We start from the raw sequence: 21,676 nt of genomic DNA, 5'->3' as shown, positions 1-21,676 counted from the left end.
GGGAGAAGATCTCAATTCCATTCCCCCAATATAAAAAACTTACAGTAAAACTACACCAACCCAAAAATCGTTCACGGTTCGGCAGCAGAACATCGGATGTCTATGAAACAGGGGGAAAAAAGGGAAAGTGGCAGAGGAAATTTCGGAATATTATGGATATCACGAGCTAGAGCGATATGTTAATGTTAATAATTGATTTATAAACACATTTCCAAATTATATTTGAAAGTTTATTCAATATTGTTAATAAACTAACCTTTTATGTATATATTTGCAGCATTTTGTTTGGAATGTTGACATTGCGACGTTTACAATTTTTGCAGTGAACTTTTACTGTAAATCTGAACTAGCATAGCAAAGATGGTACGCCGTTAGACACCTACTTAAGTAGCCTGGTGTCGCCGAACCAGATAGCTCACTACGTTAGGATAGTTATTTTCTTCCGCCAAGTCTTTAGCTGTTTTATTGTTGCCGTCTCGGAGATTGATATCAGCTTTTCCTTCTTCTACCAGGACGCTCAACGTATCCAGATGACCTTCGCGAGCAAGATCGTGGATGAGCGCGATGCCGTGGCGATCCTGCAAGTTAGGGTTTGCTCCGCTCCGCAGCAGGAACCGGCAAATATCCGGACAGCCCATTTTCATCACCTGAGATGGAAGGGGACAGAATATTGCTTTAAGTGGAAAGTGAAATAGAACATACTGGAAATACTCAGCTGATCAGACAAATTATGCGGAGAAAGAAAGGGAGCTAAGGTTTTGTGTCAGTTTTATATAACAAACCTCAAAATATCCCTGTACAGGAAGCATCTGCATCTAACGGTTGCCTCATTTCTATGAAATTTATTAATAGGTTATTAGTATATATTTATTAAGGCGGAATTAATTTTTCAATGCCGTGTTAATAAATAAATGTTAATAACATTTATTAATAATGAATGAACTACACGGTTACGGAAGAGTACAAAAAGACTCTTAATTTAATTATAATATCTCCTCTTTTAAAAATCAAATAGTTTCGCTTCCATGGGTGTGTGCACGGTACTTACTATTTCTTATCTTTTTCGTTTGATGTCCTGAAGTTAATTTTGTTATAACTTGATTATATTTCCTAAAGCACTAATGGAAAATTAAAAACTATGCCATTTACGATAAAGAATCGCCTCAAACGTAAAACTGACCGGATTGTATTTAAAGCGCCGAGGCGCGTTTCGATTGTGAGAAAAATCAAAATCTGTTGAGGTAATTTCTTATCTTTATTTCGCATTTTTTGCACTGATCGACCTTAACTGCATTCACAATTCAAAGAGAAATTGGACATCAAAATTACATACTTTTATCATTTAAAACATCTATTCTGGTTAAAATTGCTCGCAATCCACGCGCATACTTCAAATATAAATATTTATTTTACAGAAATAAAACAATATTTTTACATTACGTTGAAATTCCAAGTAAAATTAATACACAAAGGAAACTACTGTATCTAAAATTTGTAACTGATGTTTATTTTCAGAACCTTTTTGTATGGCGCATGGCTCCGGGGTTGTACACCTAAAGGGTTCTCTTTTTTTTCTCACTTTTCTGCTCAGTAGGTTTTTTTTGTTATCACGACATTTTGTTTTCAATCTTTAAGATGTTGGGTTTTTTTTGAGGCATTGTAAGTGTTGTTACTTCGATGTACTCATGTTATTTTTCCTATATATACAATAAAAAGATTTGAAAAGAAAGAAAAATTTGTAACATCAAACAACAGACTTAGAATAACATATGGAGATTATTTGTTCTATTTGCAGCAAGAAAACTCCCTCTCCCCCTCCCCCCCCCCCACCCAAGCATTCCATCTTGGGCGTCTAACTTTCTAATCTAACTGCAACGAGCCTTGGAAAAGACTTCACCGCTAAAGTGTGCTTTTAGTATTATTCTCCATTATCCCAGTTAAAGAATAAAATGTATAATTTAACTTATAAATAGAATATTGGCGGTAAGCATTTACAGAAAATTATTAAAGATTGTGAAACGAAATATACCGTAACATTCTCCTGCTAGAATTTAGTATAACACATTAGTTCATTTCAGGAGAAACTAAACTGTATCGAGTTTAGTGCTTTCATCGAATTACAGTTTTGTTTCAAGTTTGGAACGCTTCAAACTTTGGAAGGCGTTTTGGATATTGTACATCTACTAACTACGCCAGTAAATATCGAAACATAATAACCTTATAAAATACGTTTAAATTAACGGTTGGCAACAGCTTTGCTTTACAATTCCATTTTTAAAAGAAGTTGCAAAAATTCATATTTTAAAGTTTGTAATTCAGCATTAATAACATATCGCTTTTAGAGTTTTTATGTTCAGATTTGTTCTTCTTTTTCATTTAAAAACGCGAGACTCGTTCAAATGCCCCTGTGTAGTCAAATTACTCAACATGGCTACTATTGCAGTAATATCTAAAAAAATACTGTATACTTTTGCGGTGAAATCGCAGACCCCTCCTGTAAAATTTCGTTTCAAATTTTGAATCAGCAAAATACATTAAAATTGGCGGTGAGGCGGCTAACAAGAAGAATAATCACGTAGAGATTAATAATTATATTATTGACTGGATAAATGTACCTGTATAGCAGTTCTGCCAAAGTTATTGACACCATTGGGGTCTACTCCAGCTTCCAACAGTTGCCTCACCCTGTTGCTGTCCCCGCTGGCTGCTGCTCTTGTAAGTTCCTCGATATCAGCCATCATGTCTAGCTAACTCGTTTTCCTTTTATGCTGCTTAGAATATAATGAATTCAATAAGCAATAATGAATCCAAGCTCGCTACTCTTCCAACCTGTATGGCAGCAATAGACAGGTCTCCTTGGTCAGTGTATTTTTTATACTTTTGGAAGATGGGGCGATACCATTGAAGGAAAGAGAGGAGGTGAGTTACGACCGTTGTTCGGCAGCTCCTTTCACATGGGGAGGGGGGTCCCAGGCTGATAAACACCAACCCGCTTCGATATGTTCAGACTTGTCTGCGTGCCTCTGCGTGCTGACATTATGGGAGAATGGCGCCTGCGCACATTGAGGGCTGGCTGCCAGATGACGCAACCGGCGTCCTTGCGCCGCGGAAGGCGCGTTCTGGAGGCGGACTGCGTGCGCGCGAACGGCGGGGACGGGCGCGCTGAGCCGCGCAGCCCGCGGGAAGCCGGTTGCAGTAATTCCAGAGTTAACGGCGCGCACACCCGGCCACTAATGTGTGTAATTAGCCGCTGCAGGCGGCTGCTCTGGCGGAAAGTGCCCGGCGACCGGGGGCGCGATGGTCGTGCGTGGAATGTCGACCCGGCCCCGGACTCGAGGCTACTTTTGGGGTGAAGCGGGTTGGGAGGGGAGGGGAGGGGAGGGGGGGGTTGATTCAGGTTAGAACAGGTTCCGGTCGGCGCCTTTTGCAGTTTAAAAAAACGTTCTTTATTTGCAACATCATTTTCACTGAATTTAATTTCATTAAACAGATTACTAAATAGAATCCCGCCGACATATTGAGTTCTTAATTGCTTATAGAAATTAGGGTGCTGTTGTAATTTGTAAAGCTTTTATATCGGGACTCTCCCACCTGCGCCAACCATTCTGTAATTGCGCATACAATTTATTTTTCCCCAGCTTATTCCTTCGGAAGACTTGAACACGTAGTTTGTCGTAGCCCTGTCCCGAACTGGCTAAAAACGCCCGTACATTGCTTTCTCTGATCGATGTTTCCGACGGTTGCCGAGGCACCGCACTCCAGTTTATAACCCGTTGCCCTCCATGATAACCGGAGATTGCGAAAGGCGCTATAATAAATATAGACTCGTGCTACTTCGCTTTCACAAACGGAAAAACCCCCCACTGAAAATAGAAATATATTTGTGATACCAATACTTTTAAGGAAGGCGACTGTAAGATAGATAACTCTTCGCCGAGGTGACGTTAATATGGGGTCGCTTTATCTGGAGTATGACTCCATTCATGATGATTATAGCGAGTTTTAAAAGTGAAATAGTGTGAACATGTCTCTTTTTTATACGCACACTTTATAAATTATGTTGAAATCTGCGTTTTTCTGAATTTTCCCTTCTCTCAGGTATTAACAGTGCAGGGCAACTGATTTTTTTCCCATTAAAATGGTAAAAAGTAATCAAAAACAGATCTGTGAACGCTTTAAATTCAATTTGTTTTGTAAGTTTTAACAACAATAAGTTTCAATACCTGGTTTGCTGGTCCGTGTCCTTCGCGGGAAGATAGCTTTCTGTTGATAACCAACAGATGTAGAATATAACTGACAAAATGCTGAAGGAACTCGGCAGGTCAGGCAACATTTATGGAACCGAATAAGAGTCGAATTTTCAAGCCAAATCCTTTCATCAGGACTGGAAGGTGGGGGGTGGGTGTGGGGGGATGCCTGAATAATGTTGTGGGGGATTGGAAAGGAGTACAAACTACAAGGTGATAGGTGAAGCTAGCTGGGTGGGGGGGGGGAGATGAAGTAAAAAGCTGGGAGGTGATAGGTGGAAAAGGCAAAGGGCTGTAGAAGGAGGAATCTTATAGGAGAGGGGAGATGACCATGGGAGAAAGGAAAGGAGGAGGGGCACCAGGGGAGGTGATAGGCAGGTGAGGAGAAGTGGTAAGGGGGCAGAGTGAAGAAGAGGGAAGGGGTTAGGGAAAGTAACCAAAGATTGGACAGATTAAAGTAGTTGGACACTGGGAAATCCTGCTTTTAACAATAAAGAAATGTCTTACTGACCATTTATCGGTATATACTGCAAAATTGGTTGCTATCATTTTAGGCTTACAGTAGGCGGAGGAAGTCTGTCGTGGCAAAGTTGTAATTTGCTCAGATTCTTTTTCGGTTTTGATGAGTCTCAAGCAGGTCGTTCTTGCAGTAGGTCAGATTTACTACTGGAAGCTCTTCAAACTTTATTTCATATTCAAAGTATTGGTTTACTTGTCTTTTTCTTCTGGGTCCCTGCGCATCGAGGTGTTGAGGGGAATGAGCGGGTTGATTGTTTGGCCAAAAAAGCTGTTATCAGTTCATCTGTGGATATAAACCTTCCACTTAGCAAATTAGAAGCTAAAATGTTGGTGGGGCTAAGAGTTGGGATTATGGCAAGACCTGTGGGATAATGAGCATAAGGGGAGACGCCTTTACTGAATACATAGAACTGTTGGATTGATGGGAGAAGGGAGTAAGACAAGGGAAGGAATTATATTGACTCAACTTAGAATTGGGCATCCTATGCTTAATTATTCCTTGTATTTTGTTGGAAAACATCACTCCGGGGCGTGTAGGTTTTGTCATTATGAAACAGTTGAACACATTCTTTTACAACGTGAAGCATACGGGGTTGAAAGAAAGCAACTTCAAGCTGCACCACTATCTTTTGGGTTAACGGCTTTCATTTAAAAACTACTCTGTTATGAAAGTGACTAATTTAATTCACAATATTGCCTTTCATTATTTACAATCTATCGGGTTTGTTGGGGTAATTTAGTTTGGATTTGATAAAGAACTAGACTGGGTTTTATTTCCCAGCTCTCTACACCACACTCCAGTCCAGTTGGTGGCGGTAATTACCTTTAAATTGGACTGCCAACCGCCATTAAAGGTCAGAAGAGGAAGAAGAAATCCTGCCTTTTGTGAATGGAGCGCAGGCACTTGACAAAGTGGCCAAGCAATTTAATTCCAATTTCCATTCTGACATGTGGGTCCTTGACCTCCTCTTTTGTCACAATGAGGCCATTCTCAAGTTGGAGGAGCAACACCTCATATTCCATCCAGGTAGTCTTGGACCAAATGGTATGAACATTGATTTCTCCAACCTCCGGTAATTATTCCCCCTTTCTCCTTCCCTCTTTTTCTGTTACCCCACTCTAGACCCCTCTTACATCTTTTCACCTGCCTATCACTGCCCTGCTACCCCTCCTCCTTTCGCCCACAGTCCACTTTCTTCTTCTACCAGATTCCTTTTTCTTCAGCCCTTCTCCTCCTCCATCTTCCCACGTCGTACTTTATCTACCCTTTCCCACCCATTTGGCTTCACCTATCGCCTTCTAGCTTGTCCCACGCCACATGCTTTTTCTGCCCCATCTTCTTATTCTGGCATCTTCCCCCTTCCTTCTCAGTACTGATGAAGGGTGTAGGCCTGAAACTTCGACTGTTTATTAATTTCCGTAGATGCAGATTGACCTGCTGAGTTCATCCAGCACTTAGTGTGTTTTTCTATGGATTTCCTACATCCACACAATCTCTTGTTTATTTCAGTCTTTAAGAACGCTATATGACCCATTATGATAGTAACCTCCCTGTTTGCGGGAGAAATTGTGGAAATCAAAATGCAAACCATTATCATATTTTCTGGGAATGCCCCGTTATCAAAGACTGTTGGAGTGGGATACATAATGCCCTACAAGACATCTTTAAATGTGAAATACCCTTAGAAAGTAAGACCATATATTTTGGGTATATACCTCAAGAATGGTTGAAAAGAGATAAATATTTAATGAATATATTGCTGGTGGCTGGTAAAAAGACCTTACCAGGAAATAGTTGTCACAGGAGAGCCCAACTTTAAATGTATGGATGGAAATTACAATGGATGTTTACAAAATGGAGAAGATAACAGCATCTGTTAATCATTAAGTTGGAACAATTTGATTCATACTGGAAAAATGGTTTAACTACATAACACCTCATAGGCCTGATTTTATTCTCACAAGTCAATGAATATGTTGTAAAAAAAAATCACTCCCTACTTTGTACATAGTTTTCTTCTTTCGATTTTTCTTTCTTTCCTCTCCTTTCTATAAGTGTATACCTCAGATAAATATTATGTGGAGATTTGTGACAAATATGATAATATGATATATATGTACAATATCTGAAATACATCTTGTGGAAATGTTTGATGATGAACTTAAATAAAAATAAATTTCAAAAAAGAACGCTATATGAAATATGTTCATTTAATTTTGAGTATCAAATTCGTAATTTCCGAGTATGTTAGTTCCACAGAAAAGAAACATTACCATTTGTCGGGGTTTGTTCCTTGACTGGGCAACGGGGGCACAAAGTGAACTGTTGCCTACTCCGAAACGACCCTTTGATGTTTCTTTGCTCAAAGCTGCTACGCAGGTTGATTCTGTGGTTATGAAGCATACGGTGCATTGGCCTTCATCAACCATGGGATTGAGTTAAGAGCCGAGAGGTAATGTTGCAGCTATATAGGACCCTGGTCAGACCCCACTTGGACTACTGTGCTCAATTCTGGTCGCCTCACTACAGGAAGGATGTGGAAACCATATAAAGGGTGCAGAGGAGATTTACAAGGATGTTGCCTGGATTGGGGAGCATGCCTTATGAGAATAGGTTGAGTGAACTAGGCCTTTTCTCCTTGGAGCGACAGAAGATGAGAGGTGACCTGACAGAGGTGTAAAAGATAATGAGAGGCATTGATCGTGTGGATAGTCAGAGGCTTTTCCCCAGGCCTGAAATGGCTAGCACGAGAGGGCACAGTTTTAAGGTGCTTGGAAGCAGGTACAGAGGAGATGTCCTGGTAAGTTGTTTACGCAGAGTGGTGAGTACGTGGAATGGGCTGCCGGCGGCGGAGGTGGAGGCGGAAACGATATGGTCTTTTAAGAGACTCCTGGATAGGTACATGGAGCTTAGAAAAATAGAGGGCTATGAGCAATCCTAGGTAGTTCTAAGGTAAGGACCTGTTCGGCACAGCTTTGAGGGCCGAAGGGCCTGTATTGTGCTGTAGATTTTTCTGTTTCTATGTTTCATGTGGTTTGTACCCGCAACCCAGCCAGAGATTTATTCGTTCAAATCTGAGCGAGGCTGGGAAATTGGTGGAATAGGGAAGCGGTCTTGCTGTATGTATTAGGATGTGTGTGCTTTCATAGCTTTGAAACACAAATAGCCTGTTTCCACTCGTGCTTGATATTGGTCCTGCTCCGCCCGATCTTACAATCTGCTCTTTCTTTACTCAACAACCCAGAATCTTTCTTCAATGCATAGATGTACTATTTGCAGACAACGCAACTTTATTTTATACTGATGATAGTTTTGATGTTACCTTCTGTTTCTGACTCGAAGATAGAAACTAGATTTTTAAAACTAGCAACATTGATAACTTAAATTCCCCCCAAAATTAGAATATATCTAATGCTGTTGGTCATGCAACTAGCTTTTTATCTCGCCTTTCCTTTGCATTTCTCATTTCCACTTCTGAAGTATGCATTCTTCAAGTAGTTGAGTGGATAACTTTCAAAATGGTTTAGAATACATTTACTGGGATATTTTATATTGTTTGATAAAATTGACTGTACCTCTAAAGTTTTACCTTTGTTCTTACTGTTATAAGTGACCATTGTTCGTTGATAACTTGGCAATATGACTTGTTGGGTACAGTTATTTAAAGCTAAGCTTCTTAAATGGTGTAATGGCGGTTTCATTTTTCAAACAGTTTAGCTTTTAGGCAATCTTAGCTTAAGCCCATCACTACAATCCGGGTTTGGCTACCGAAAGCAGCTCACCAGAGTTCCCTGGCCTGGGCCAGTCTTTCAAGTTATCCCAGGTGGAGCCCATCTTCCCCTTCCTCTCCATGGACGAGGTCTCTGGAGCTTCTGTAGGTCTGGGGTTTTAAAAGGATGGTGTTTCCAGCCCCGTGCCCAGTCCAGCCGGGCTTTGGACCGTCCACGGCCGAGTTCTTTTATGTAACAACTTCCCCTTTACTCCCTTTAATCTCAGTACATTACACATAAGCCTACTGAAAGGGCTTGGGCTGTGTACTTTGCCAGTGGTGGGCAAATCAGGTGCTGGAAATCTGAAGTAAAAGCTGAAAATTTTGGAAAGACAGGGAACATCAGGTCAAAGACAAAAAGAAGCACCGTTTCATGTCGGAAGCGTTAACTCACCTTCTTGGTCGAAGATAAATGGTCGTCGTTCTGAAACCTTAGCTGTTTCATTTATTTTACAGATGTTTCTAAAGTGCCGAGTATTTCCACCATCTTCTGTGTTCATCTCCTTTGTCACTTAGTATTTTAATACCTCTAAAATAATAAAAATATTTTGATAATTGCCATTTTCAATCACTCGATTCAATGAAAACGATCTGGCGATCGTTTTAGTAATGGTGTTAACACTAATGAACTCACCAAGTGGAGGATGCAATATGCAATTATTTTCAATGAAACAGCACTGAACTGCAAATGGGAATTGAAATTGAAAATATTTCAGTATGTGGCAGCTTTGAAATAAAAACTGGCAACTATTAGGTTGTCCAATTTAATGGTCCATGACGACTACAGGGTGGAGACATTTTAACAATAAAACGCAGCACAATCAATATAATTAAATAATAAATTGTTCTTTTATAGTGAAGATTTTTTTTATATCAGAAAGGCGGATGTTTAGCCAGATGCCATGTACCGAGTTTAAGTTATGTAAAGCTTTTACATATCAGTGTTAATACTTTTTATCTTTCACAATTTAAATATCGTAAATTATGTAGAACGGGGAAGAAGTATAATTAGTTACAACGGTGTAGCAATTCGAACTGGGCATTAGTGAGGAGTTACGGCATTCTGTGAACATTTGTGGTTAGGTGACGAGTATTTTACCGGTTATCCCTCTGATACCAGCGATGAACATAATAGGGCGAAAAGCGACACAGTAAAACTGTGAAATTTCATTTTGAGTATTATTTTTCGTCGCTTACTCATTTGATGTGTAGCTCCATTTCCATCGCCAGGAACCTATCGGCAACATTACAATATAGAACATTAATTTAAGTTTTAATCCGCAGATCACACTTGGTGTGCTCACAATTCCCTTACTCACGAGATTAGCATTGTCTACAGAGAGTGGCGAGACTGATAAGTCTACAAACCATTTCGTACCGGAGGCAAACCAGAATATATTTACAGTTTTAATGCCATACAGATTCCTGGAATCGCTCACAAGGTAATGAAAATATTATTTCACAGTAAAAAAATTGTCTACTCCCAGCGAGATGCCATGGATAAGAACAACAGTGCAATGTTCAAACGAGAAGTGCAAAATTAGTAAAGATTTAATGCAATAATCGGCGAGTCGGCAATATGGTCGATCAGGTACTACTTTGTGTGTCACACTCAGCGCTAATAAATTATTAGGTTATTTTGTTTAACTATTTGTTTATTGCCTCATTTAAGTCTGTTCAACCCCGCTTTCATGCGTCGCGGAACGATTCAGATCAGTTCATTCAGTTTATCATTAAAAAGCTATGACTATTAATCATTACCCATCACCCAATTAGGTAGAAAGAAGAGTGTGGCAAGTGTGAGGATTTTCAGAACACGACTGATTAATTTACAATTCAATAAAGATCAAACGCTCCGAGAAATAACTCGGTCATATGAATACATCCGATTTCAAGTTAGAGCTGTTAATGACTGGAAAACACGCATGAAATGTTTTATGATCTAAATGAATATGTGGTCCTCATCTTCTCTCCGGAATACCACCTGACTTTCCCAACAAGAATTTCTCTCATTTTCAACAACTGAATGAAGTGAATTATGCTCTTCCGGTGCTTGGAGCTTATTAAAGTAACGATACAAATGATACGCGATAAATATGGAACGTAATAGGTCCACTGCGGGCGCTCAAAGTCAGAGAAAAGAAGTGGCGAGAAAGATGAAATAACATGCAAAATATCGCTATGATGCCGCAGAATTAAAAACAAGAACAGACTGAATTCAACGGCTTTTTAACAACACACGCGGTTTCCAGGCATTAAATGTTTACATTTCTCACTTTAAATTAGATGATTTACACATCTCAGTCATTTCTGAAAGGGGTTGCAGCTTTATCAGCGTTTGACCCCCAGAGTATTCTACTTTGTTTCTTTACAAACTCCATGCATATTGCCCAATTTTTCTCTCCTACGCGCTTCATCTAGACTGCTCTTACGCGGAAGCGGGTTTCACTTTTCTCTGCGCACTTAGTCTAAGTCACTTCTTCTGAGTTTTCCATTCAATTTCGCGGTGACTCTGTGGTTTTCTCTTGTTTGTTTTTCCCCTTCCATCTGTTATTGTTGAGTAATTGTTACTTCAACAACTTTCGTGTCCGCCATTTCACAGACCTTTCTTCATTCACCCTATCTTCATCTTCTTTGTAAATGAGAACACGCTGCTTTCTCGCATTTTGTGTCCTGACTAAACAAAACCATCGAGCCTGCTTTCTTTCATTGGTGGCGTCTTGAGTGCTTTTAGCTTTTTCTTGTTTTGTTTTAATTTTCCGGCATCTACTATTTTATTTGCCTTTGCTTAAACTCTTGAGGTCAAGAACTTACCTGTTCTACTATTTGTCATCTTGCCTTATATGCCATGAACTTATTATCCACTATGTAGTGTCGTATTTAGATAAAATATATCCTGCATTTAGATAAAATATACACGCTGCTTTACAGCGACTCCTTAAAATATTCATTGGGACTGATCCAGGAAGATTTTCCCTTTGAAATTCACGTTAGCTATTTATTATTATATTTTAGATTTGCTGCATTTCCGTTTTTTTTCCTGTATCTGTCAAGTCTTCTGGTTCTTCTCTTCACAATAACAACTTTAGCCGAAGTACGAGTTACGTTTAGTGTAAATCCTTTACTTTTCGTTTACCTCTAGAATTTAGCGTCTAGTTGTCTTCTTTCTACTCCTGTTGATCTGCGTTGATACTTTTAATGATTTTATTTCAGAGATACATTTGTTTCCCTCTTCTGTTTATAATTATACTGCTGTTTATAATCTTATTTTGCGACCTCAGCATTTTTCTCATGAATACATGCTACTTCACATGTATCTCTGTTATAATTCAAATTGTATACTCATTCCACAAATCTAGAATCATATTCTTGAAATTTACAACATTCTCCACCCCAAGTATGGCATAATCCAGAATTGTAAATATAAATGATAAACATCAATTATTAATCGTGGGACATCTAAATACTGATCTTTGAGAGACCCCACTTTTCACTTGCTGTTACCCAGTAAAGCAACTTTTTATTTCTACAAACACAGATTGGGTAACTACAGAACCCCTGCATTCACTTTTCAAAGGAGCCTTTTGCTTTCAGTCACCTGCCACATTCTTCTCTGGCCTCTGTCTTCAGCCTTCTATATTTCTCCTATATCATCTCATTTTGCCTGTGACAGAGATATCAGGATTTTACCCACTGTCAGTGTTAACCAGGCATCTTTAATGCATTACACAGCTGTCTCCTTTATTAAATTAAGGTATTAGATTGGCCTTCCACAACACTTTTTTTTGGCCAAAGATCATTAAATATGCGTAATATCATTTTGCAGTTTCTGACCTAAATACTTTAAAAAATATGATGTAATTCATATTCATATCAGGGTTTTGTGTCCTCTTTGAGTCTGATACATTTATTCTGTAGGGTTCCTTTTTATATAAATCTAGTTAAGCCTCTCTAATTTCACCTCCTAGTATCACATTTACCAACTTGTCCCCTCAGTGAAGCAGAGTAAGAACTGAAACAGAGTTATTATTATTTATGCTATCTTATATCTTAATGTAAAATAATATTACTTTCTCTCATAAGTTCATTAAAACCAGTTTTGAAATATTTAAAACACCTGCCCATACACCTCCATCATCTGCATTCAGGGCCCCAAGCAGTCCTTCCAGCTGAGGTAACATGTTACCTTTGAGTCTGTTGGGGGTCACCTACTCTATCCAGTGCTCCCAATGCAGCCTCCTCTACATTGATGGGACCTGATGTAAACTGGGGGACTGCTTTGTTGAGCACGTCTGCTCCATCCGCAAGAAGCACAATTCCCCGATGGTCAACCACTTTAATTGCTAACCCCATTCCCACCCTCACATATTGGTTGATGGTCTCTTCTTCTGCCGCGATGAGGCCTCACTCAGAGTGGAGCAGCAGCACCTCCTATTCTGTCTAGTTAGCGTCCAACCTGAAGGCATCGACATCGATTTCTCCTTTGGGCATTCTTCGTTCATCCCCCATCCCTCTTCTTCAATTTTCCAATCTGCCCCCCACTCCCCCACCTTACCTCTTCTCCTCACCTGTCTCTCACCACCTTCTGGTGCCCCCGCCCCCTCCTTCCCTTTCTCCCATAATTCTCTCTCCTCTCCTATCAGATCCCTTCTTCTATCTATTTTTCACCTATCACCTCCCAGTTTCTTCAACCCTCCCCACCCCCCATCCATCTGGCTTCAATTATCGCTTTCTAGCTTGTCCTACTCTCCCTCCCCCGACATTTTTTTCTGTCATCTTCCCACTTCCTTCCCTGAGGAATCTTGCCAATCTTTTGGGCCAATTTTAATTTGTGATTGTGAAAAGTGATGGTTTTCACGTTATGATTACATAGCTTCAGTATTTGTTGATTCATACAAACCACAGGTCAGCTATGATTAACAATGGCCATTTTTTAGCCATTCTGTAATCGTGTGTGACATTGAAGTGTGTAAATTGACATAGAATTTGTTTAGTACACAAGTTCTCAAGATTAATCATCACATAATGTAGTGAGATCTGAACAATTCAATAAGCATGACATTTTTAATTGGGATATAGTTAATAATCTCACCTGGTCCCTCAACACAACCTCTTTAGTCAAGAAAGCACAGCAATGTCTCCACTTCCTGAGGAGATTGCGGTGAGCGAGGCTCCCCATCTTCTTCATTCTAACCAATTTTTACAGGAGCATCAGTGAGAGTGTCCTGTCTAGCTGCATCACCATCTGGTACAGAAATTGCAAGGCATCCGACCACAAAGGATTCCGAGGACAGCTGAGAGGGTCACTGAGGTCTCTTCCACCCATCAGAGACATTTATCAGGACCACTGCACACGCAGGACCCTTACCATTGTCAATGATCCCTCCCATCCATCCAGCAATCTCGTTGACTCCCGAACATCAGGCGGGAGGTACCATAGCATTGGAACAAGGGCTGCTAGAATGGGAAACTGCTTCTTCCCCCAGACCGTGAGTTCCCTGTCACCACCCAGGTCTCATCATATATGAAGTGCCAGTAGCGTTATACTGCTTACTTTTTAAACTTGTGTTGTAAATGCAATGTCCCTTATTATTTCTTATTTTTTGAAGTAATATTGCTTTATGTCTGGTGTATGAGTTATATGTACTGTGCAGTGCACCATGGTCCAGAGGAATGTTATTTCATTTGACAGTGAACATGAATTTGGTTGAATGACAATAAATTTGAACTTGAACTTAATGCTTCAAATGATTTCACATCTGTTCTTATCTTTTGGTGTTGCCATGTGTAGAGGATGAAAGAACTTGGATTTTATCATGCCCTTGCAAAAGGACTAGTTTACTGTAAACTCATTTCATGAGGACATATACAGCAATAGATTTGGAAACAACATAGTTACACAAACACTAAATTAGATAATGACCTGATAATTTTCTCTTTGTAGTATTAGTTGAAGGGAGAATTTGGTCAAGAGACAATGAACCATTAGTCAAAACATGTGGAATGACCTTTTGCATCCACAAGTAGAACATATATTTACCATCTTATCCGTGGGACAGTACTTGGAACTTTGATTGTGCATTAAGTTTTATTTGGGGCTGCATGTCTTGATTTGATTAGAATTTTCAAAGGGAATTTTAATCACATTGAATTGTCCCTCTTTATATTTATGAAATTGAATTGTATAGCTCACCATACATTCTCACATAAACTTCAGAACTGTGCAGATTGGGCAGCTGATGCGCAAATATTAATGCTGTGTTTTTATTATATTTGGTCTAAAAAATTGGCAGTGTAAAATCTAAATTAACTAATCCTAATGACCATTGTTGCCTAATTCCCAAAGCAAAGCTAAACCCCACATAATGCCTAGTCTTCAGACAAACAAGGATTGTACAGTGACCAGGAGACTGCAGATGCTGGAATCTAGAGCAAAATACAAAGTTCCGGAGGAGGGGTTCCCAACCTTCTGCTACGCCTTGGATGTCTACCATTAATCAAGGGGTTCATGGACCCCAGGCTAGGAATCCTTGTAGTCAGGAACTCAGTGGGTCAGGCAGCATTTGCGGAGGCCAATTAATGGTGATATTTTGGGTCAAGACTCTGCATCAGGACTGAGAGTGTAAAGGGGAGATTGCCATTGACTGGGAGGGGTGAGGCAAGGGCTGGCAGGTGGAAGGTAGAACCAGGAGACAAGAGGGATTTTGGCAGATAGAATCATGTGGGGGAGGGCGGAAGGGTGGAGTTAGGAGCCAGCAGCTGGAGAGTAATGGGTAGAGACAGAGAAAAGGAGAAAAATGTGAGGGGGTGGGGAAATGGGACTGATGTGATTGCTCTGCTGGGAGCTGGCATGCACCCAGCAAACTGAATGACTCCCTTCTGTGTCACTAAAAGTAGGTAATTCAATTCCACCCTTTAGCAAAAGTCAAGTGAGAATAAATATTGAAAAATTCAAAAAGCTAAGTAAAACATTAAGCAAACAAAATTTGGAGTTGCATCTAAAATAAAGGACTTTGAGAGCTGAGAGGGCAAACACAAGAGGGTGAATGACCATGCAGTCCTCAAACTCAAAGCCTAATTCCATGTACGAATAGCACTTGTGAGAATGTATGAAGCCAACAGCATGAGGAATCCTTTCATTCATAATATTTAAATAGCTGTCCAATTACTTGCAAATCTGTTGTGAATTGAGACCAGTTTTGCTGAACAGGACTGTTAAATGGTATTGGAATTTCTTGCAACATTTGAAACTGAGATGAAGAGTAGCATTTCACTCCAAGGCAAAGGCGTCATTGGCTGTGAAGGCCTGAAGAAGAAGGGAAGAAGGGTTTTAAATTGTCTTCAATCATCACCATTTTGCAAACCAAAATAGATTGTGGGATGAGGGGAAGTGGGATGAGAGAAGAAAAACTAGATCTGAATAAACAATTATCCCCAAAAATTGTTTCATAATCACTACTCAAAAACTAGTGCCTTTCCAAAGGCTGAAGGCACCCATTCCTCAGGATCACTGTGAATGTGGACTGGCTGACATCAGTCTATTTATGGCTGGAAATGGTTGAATGATACTTTCTTCGGCAAGAAAATGGGAATAATGAGTGGGAATAATGACCCCGACGAAGGGTCTCGGCCTGAAACGTCGACTGCACCTCTTCCTAGAGATGCTGCCTGGCCTGCTGCATTCACCAGCAACTTTGATGTGTGTTGCTTGAATTTCTAGCATCTGCAGAATTCCTGTTTTTGAGTGTATAATATAGTTCAGAATACAAAGGACATAGAAGAAGACAGCAAAAGAACACACCCATGCATCTTAATCTTCCCATTGATCCTACTGTGGTGAACCTTGTCAAAGTCCATGTGGAGAACATCCACAGCTCTACCTTCATCATCTCTTGAAAAAACACCCTCAGTCAGGTTAGTAAGACACAACTTGCCCTGTACAAAGCCTTGCGAACTGTCTCTAATTAGGCCATGGCTTTCCAAATATTCATAAATCCTATCCTTAGAAATCCTCACTAGTATCTTCTCTACCACTGATGTGAGGCTCACCAGAATATGGTTTTCAGTATTATACCTAATTTCCTTTTTCTATAGTGGACTTTTCCTGTGATTAGAGAGGACATGAAGATATTGGTTGAGGCCCCAGCGGTCTCATCTCTTGCCTCTCTTATTAAAACTCCATCAGGCCCTAGACACTTATCAACCTTAATGTTCTTCCAGAAAACCTTACTTCCTTCTTTATCTCAAAATATACTAGCATATTAGCACACTCCACACTAATCTCCCTATCCTCCACATCCTTCTCCTTGATAAATACTGACATAAATATTATCTTGGACCTCATTCACATCCTCTGCCTCCAAGCACATGTTGCCTCCTTTATCCTGAGTGGTCCCACTCGCTCCATAGTTATCCTCTTGCTTGATGTACATATAGAATACCATGGAAGTTTCTTTCACCCTACTTGCAGAGGACTTTTCATGGCCCCCTCCTTTTCTTTCTCATAACTCCCCTCATAAATTATTTTGTGGCTTCTTTATAATCCTCAAGAATTCTATTTAATTTTAGCTTCCTAATCCTCACATAATGCTTATTTTTCCTCCTTGACCAAATTTATCACTTCTGTCAAATATGCAATGTTCCCTTGTCATCCTTGTCTTTCCTTGTTACTGGAACATACCTGTCCTGCTGGTCTTCCAACATCCTCTACATGTCAGATGTGGACTTGCCCAAAAAGTCCATCAATTTCCAATCAATTTTCCCTCATACTTGCCTAATATTTTTGTAATTTTCCCTGCTCCAATTTAATACTCTCCCACAAGGTCCATTTTCATCTATAACTATCTTAAAACTCAAGGAGTTGTGGTCTCTGTTCCCCACAAATTTTCCCACTGAAAGGCCAGTAACTTGGCTAAGCTCATTACCAAAACTAACTCCAATTTGGTTCTCCCTCCTGTTTAGCTATCTACAAGCTCATTTAAGGAACACTCCTGTATGTACCTCACAAGTTCTGCCCTGTCCAACCCTCTTTCATTAAGAGGGCTGCAGTGTGTTTAAGGGAGGCAGAGGTCACTAATTTCAACAACCCTGTTGTATTTACATCTTTCCGTACTAATGTTTTGCATATTAAATCACAGTATTTGGTCCTAGATGTTTCATTCTTGGCATAGGCACCCTAGACATGTTCTGTAACTGTAGCTGTGGAGCTGGTCTAGAGGGCTTCCTGAACCCTTGTATATTAAGATGATCTCCCCTCAACAACATCTATTTGATCAATACCTCAGACTGACATCAAAAAATCCATCTGCCTGTAACCTACTCTGCTCTGTCAATTCAACTGGCAATCTTTCATGGCATCCAATGCTTTCCACCAATGAGTGCAGGCAATGCACACTTTCCCTTTATAGCAGGTGTTCCCAACCATTTTTATGCCATTGAGCCTTACCATTAACTGAATGGATCCATGGACTGCAAGTTCAGGTCTCCTGCTTTATAGGGACAGCAATGCCATCAATTAGCATTGCTGTCTATATTTCACTTTTCCTCTAAACTCTTGAAGTTACCTGTAGTGTACAAGTGATAATATAGTAAAAGTCATACTGGGGCACACTACACCCAACCATTGTCTCAGACATGCACAAACCATAGGGGAAAAACAAATTGTTGGGAAAATTCAGGTCAGGCAGCATCCATGGAATCAAAGGGATAGTTGACATTTCAAGTCAAGCCCTGTAATAGGACTGAGTGTAGAGCATAGGTAGCCAGTAAGTAGAAGGAAAAGGGGTGAATGAGACAGAGGGTGCTAGGTGATAGGTGGAAATACAAGATAAACATAGTCAGATGGATCTGGACAGGCAATAGGGGTGAGTAAGGAAGTGTAGAGACAAAGGCTGGTTGATAATAGGTCATATCAGATAAGGAAGGGCTGAGGGTTGATGGGCAGATAACTCCAACTAGGGGAAGGGATAGGAAAGGTGAAACAAAGGATAAGAAACCCAGGTGGATAGATGTGCGGCTGATGGGCAGCAATCTCAGATAAACCTTCACTTACTAACCTTTATCATTGCCTTTCTTCTTCCTCCTCCCTCACCTGTCAATCATCTTCCCATCCATTTCCACTTATCACTTTCCAGTGTCTGTCTCACCACTCCCTCCCACCTGTTAATACTGGGACCTTCCCTTTACTCTCTCAGTCGCAAAGCAGAATCTGTGCCCGACACATCAGCAACCCCTCTGCAAATGCCACTGGGCCTACTGGGTTCATTCAGCAGTCTGCTTTTGCTGCAGATTCCAGCATCTGCGTTTTATTATGTTTCCTAATAGTGGCTGCATGTGTATTGCTGTTCCAGCTCTGCATGCACTTGAACTTCTGAGCTAATAATGCAACACCTCAAATATTAGAATGATCTTATGTCTATAGTGAATGAATGGATTTGCTGCAAGTTGAGGGTTATAGTTTTGAGTGTAAATTTAAAGAACCAGTCCATTTCTAGCTTCTATTTCACTGTACTCAGTAGAAAATATGCCCTCAAGTCTCAGCAAGCCAAACAACACCATCGCTTTTCCTTTTTGATGAAGTGTGAATAAGGAACATATATTTTTCACATTCAGCTAACTCTGAATTTTATCATTGGATTCCAAGAAAAACGATCTTATTTACGTATGCCTTCAAGAAAGATATTGAGCCCCCAGTCAGAGAATGTTCTACTAGCCGAGACAACTACTTTTTGTGTTTTTGAAGCCTTGCATTTTTGGCTTCATTATTGTTCTGAAAGCAGTTTTGTACCAGTAGGTGATGTGCAAGTGAACGTCACTCCGATTAATGTTGATTGGCTCAGTTTATCAGATTTAGCAAGCAAGACAATCAGCTCCATTCGCCAAAATGATGGAGATTTCTTTCTTTTCCCCCTCATATATGCTCCCTCTCTCCCTGTCCCCGTCCCACTATATCCTGTGCCTATCTGCAAAGGCACTCAGCCGGCCTGTAACCTGCAGATGCGCAAGTGGGTCTGTGCGGAATCTGAGAGCCTCCCTCACAGTCCCAGTAACTCCTCTGCTCTTTACCTCCTTTTTGTGCGCAGACATTTATATTTAGCTGCTTTTTTTTGGGTTGGTGTTCTCCAAACGGATTCATTTTACACACACAAAAGTGTGAACATTTTCAAACGATTGCTTGGGGGTGAGTGGGTATGGGGAAGGTTCTTATCTCAATTTCTCTCCCCCCACCCCAAAAATACGCCCCCTTGTTTCCTTTTTATTCATCTTTCACATCTTGTCTTTATTTCTGGTTGCGATTCGCACTTTTATCCGGTTATTATGTTGATTTATAACTTTTGCTGTCTCGAAGGGCCGATTGACCTAATTCTGCTCCTATGTGTTAAGGTCTTATGAAAACCAAAATATCCCAATCACTGTGCCACAGCAGTTAACACCAGCAGCCCGAATCCGGTCCCAGGCACCGGCGTTGTCAGTGGAATTTGTTTACTTTCCCCGTGACCGGGGGCTCCCGTATCCTCGCACGTCACCAAAAATGTAAAGATTGTTAAATAAATTAGCCCTTATAAATTGTCCCAAATCTACCGACGAATGACAGAATCTCGGGGGAAATTGGTGGTAAAGTGAGCAGAATTTAATTAAAATTCGAGTAAAGGGCGCTTAATGTCAGGCGATGACTTGCTGGACCCAGGGGTCTGAATCTGCTGGATTACTCTATAATTCCATGTTATAGGACGCTAATGCGCAGGTAAAGTAAGGCAGTTGGCATTTAAAACAATATATCTCAAAATGTTCTGGATCAGAATCTGTCCTTTAACCAAAGGAATTAGAAGTGTATCCGGAGATGAATAGAATATCTTAATAACAACGCATCGACGTGACAGACTAGCGGCTGGAAGATAGAGATTGTGTCTCCCCTCCGTCATTTCTGTTCTGTACTCGGGTTATGGTCCGCACGTGTTTCTCGTCACGAAGCATTGGATTGGCAGCTGGATTGCAATTGCAGATGTAATCAATCCAGTTTTCACTGGTATACGTCAGAATTACTCAGCTGCATGGCTGCATAAATTTAATAGATACTACTGCCGAACATTTCATAACAACCTGGCAAGTTTTAGTTGTATATTTTTTACAGTATCTTAAATTCAACTGCTATGCTGCTTCACCATGGATTAGACTCGCTAAAATATACCGTTTCCCTGTCGGGTTTTATCCTCTCGGTAGGCTAGGCCACACGCGATCCATGGTGAGGTAGTAAATTGGATACAACATTGGCTTAGTGGTAGGTGATCGTGGGGCGGGGCGGGGCGGGGTGGTGGTGGTGGTGGTGGTGTTTCAGATCGGAGGATTGAGACTGGCGGTGTGCAGGGATAGCTGCTGGGCCCCTGTGATTTTTCATGCAGTATATATGTAATCGTTTAGATGAAAATGCAGCTGGCATGGTTATTAAGATTACAGAGAACATTGGTGGTACGGTAGACAGTGAGGAAGGCCACTGTTGTAACAGGATCTAGATTAGCAGACTGGGCAAGGGAATTGCAGATTAATCTGGGCAAGTGCGAAGTGATGCATCTTGCGCAGTTAAATCAAGGCAGGGCATTCAGGGTGAAAGGCAAGGGCCCGGGGATTGTTGCTGAACAGATTGTAAATACATAGTTCCCGAAAAGTGGAAACTCAGACCGACAGGATGGAGGGTGGAGGGTGGTGAGAGAGTCATACTTCACGCTACTGGCCGAAACACCGACTATAGGATTCGGGAAGTCACGTACAAAACGACAACTAGGCCTCACTTGGAGTACTCAGTAACCACACTACAGAGAGGAACTTGATTAAGCTGGAAATAGCGCAGAAAAGATTCGCAAGGATACTACCTGGACTGGAGGGCTTGAACTATGAGGAGCGATTGGATAGGCCGGCTGTGTCTTCTCTAGGGCAAAGGAGGTTGAGAGATGACACGGTAAAACTATATGAAATTATGAGAGTGAGAGACAGGGTAGATAATCAGTGTCTGCCACACTGGGCATGATTTAAAACACAAGGACGGAGGTTTAAAGGAGTTATGGCAGGTACATTCTTCACGCTAAGTGCAGTTGATACCTGGAATGAAATGCCATGCGTTGGAGACAGGAATGGGAACAAAAATAA

The 21,676-nt window shown here is 40.7% G+C and overlaps 1 protein-coding gene across 3 annotated transcripts in view; it reads right to left on the bottom strand.

The window, feature by feature from the left end:
• Window positions 1–216: 216 nt before the first annotated feature.
• Window positions 217–21,676, bottom strand: part of LOC140211703 (cyclin-dependent kinase 4 inhibitor B-like) — a 50,277-nt gene continuing 28,817 nt past the window's right edge. Inside the window, exons 2-4 of one of the 3 annotated variants that reach the window (XM_072281778.1) lie at window positions 8,931–9,065; window positions 2,616–2,768; window positions 217–647 (exon numbers count right to left, since the gene is read on the bottom strand). In XM_072281778.1, coding sequence (XP_072137879.1) covers window positions 384–647; window positions 2,616–2,741 — 390 coding nt within the window. In that variant the 5' untranslated portion in view covers window positions 2,742–2,768; window positions 8,931–9,065 and the 3' untranslated portion in view covers window positions 217–383. Of the gene's footprint in view, window positions 648–2,615; window positions 2,772–4,223; window positions 4,420–8,930; window positions 9,066–21,676 lie in introns of those variants that run through there. The other 2 variants (XM_072281777.1, XM_072281776.1) reach the window with 2 other exon arrangements.

Source organism: Mobula birostris, chromosome 17 (assembly GCF_030028105.1).
Source record: "Mobula birostris isolate sMobBir1 chromosome 17, sMobBir1.hap1, whole genome shotgun sequence".
Lineage (NCBI taxonomy): Eukaryota > Metazoa > Chordata > Chondrichthyes > Myliobatiformes > Myliobatidae > Mobula > Mobula birostris.
The sequence above is the reverse complement of the archived record's forward strand: the minus strand, read 5'-3'. Positions and strand labels throughout refer to the sequence as shown.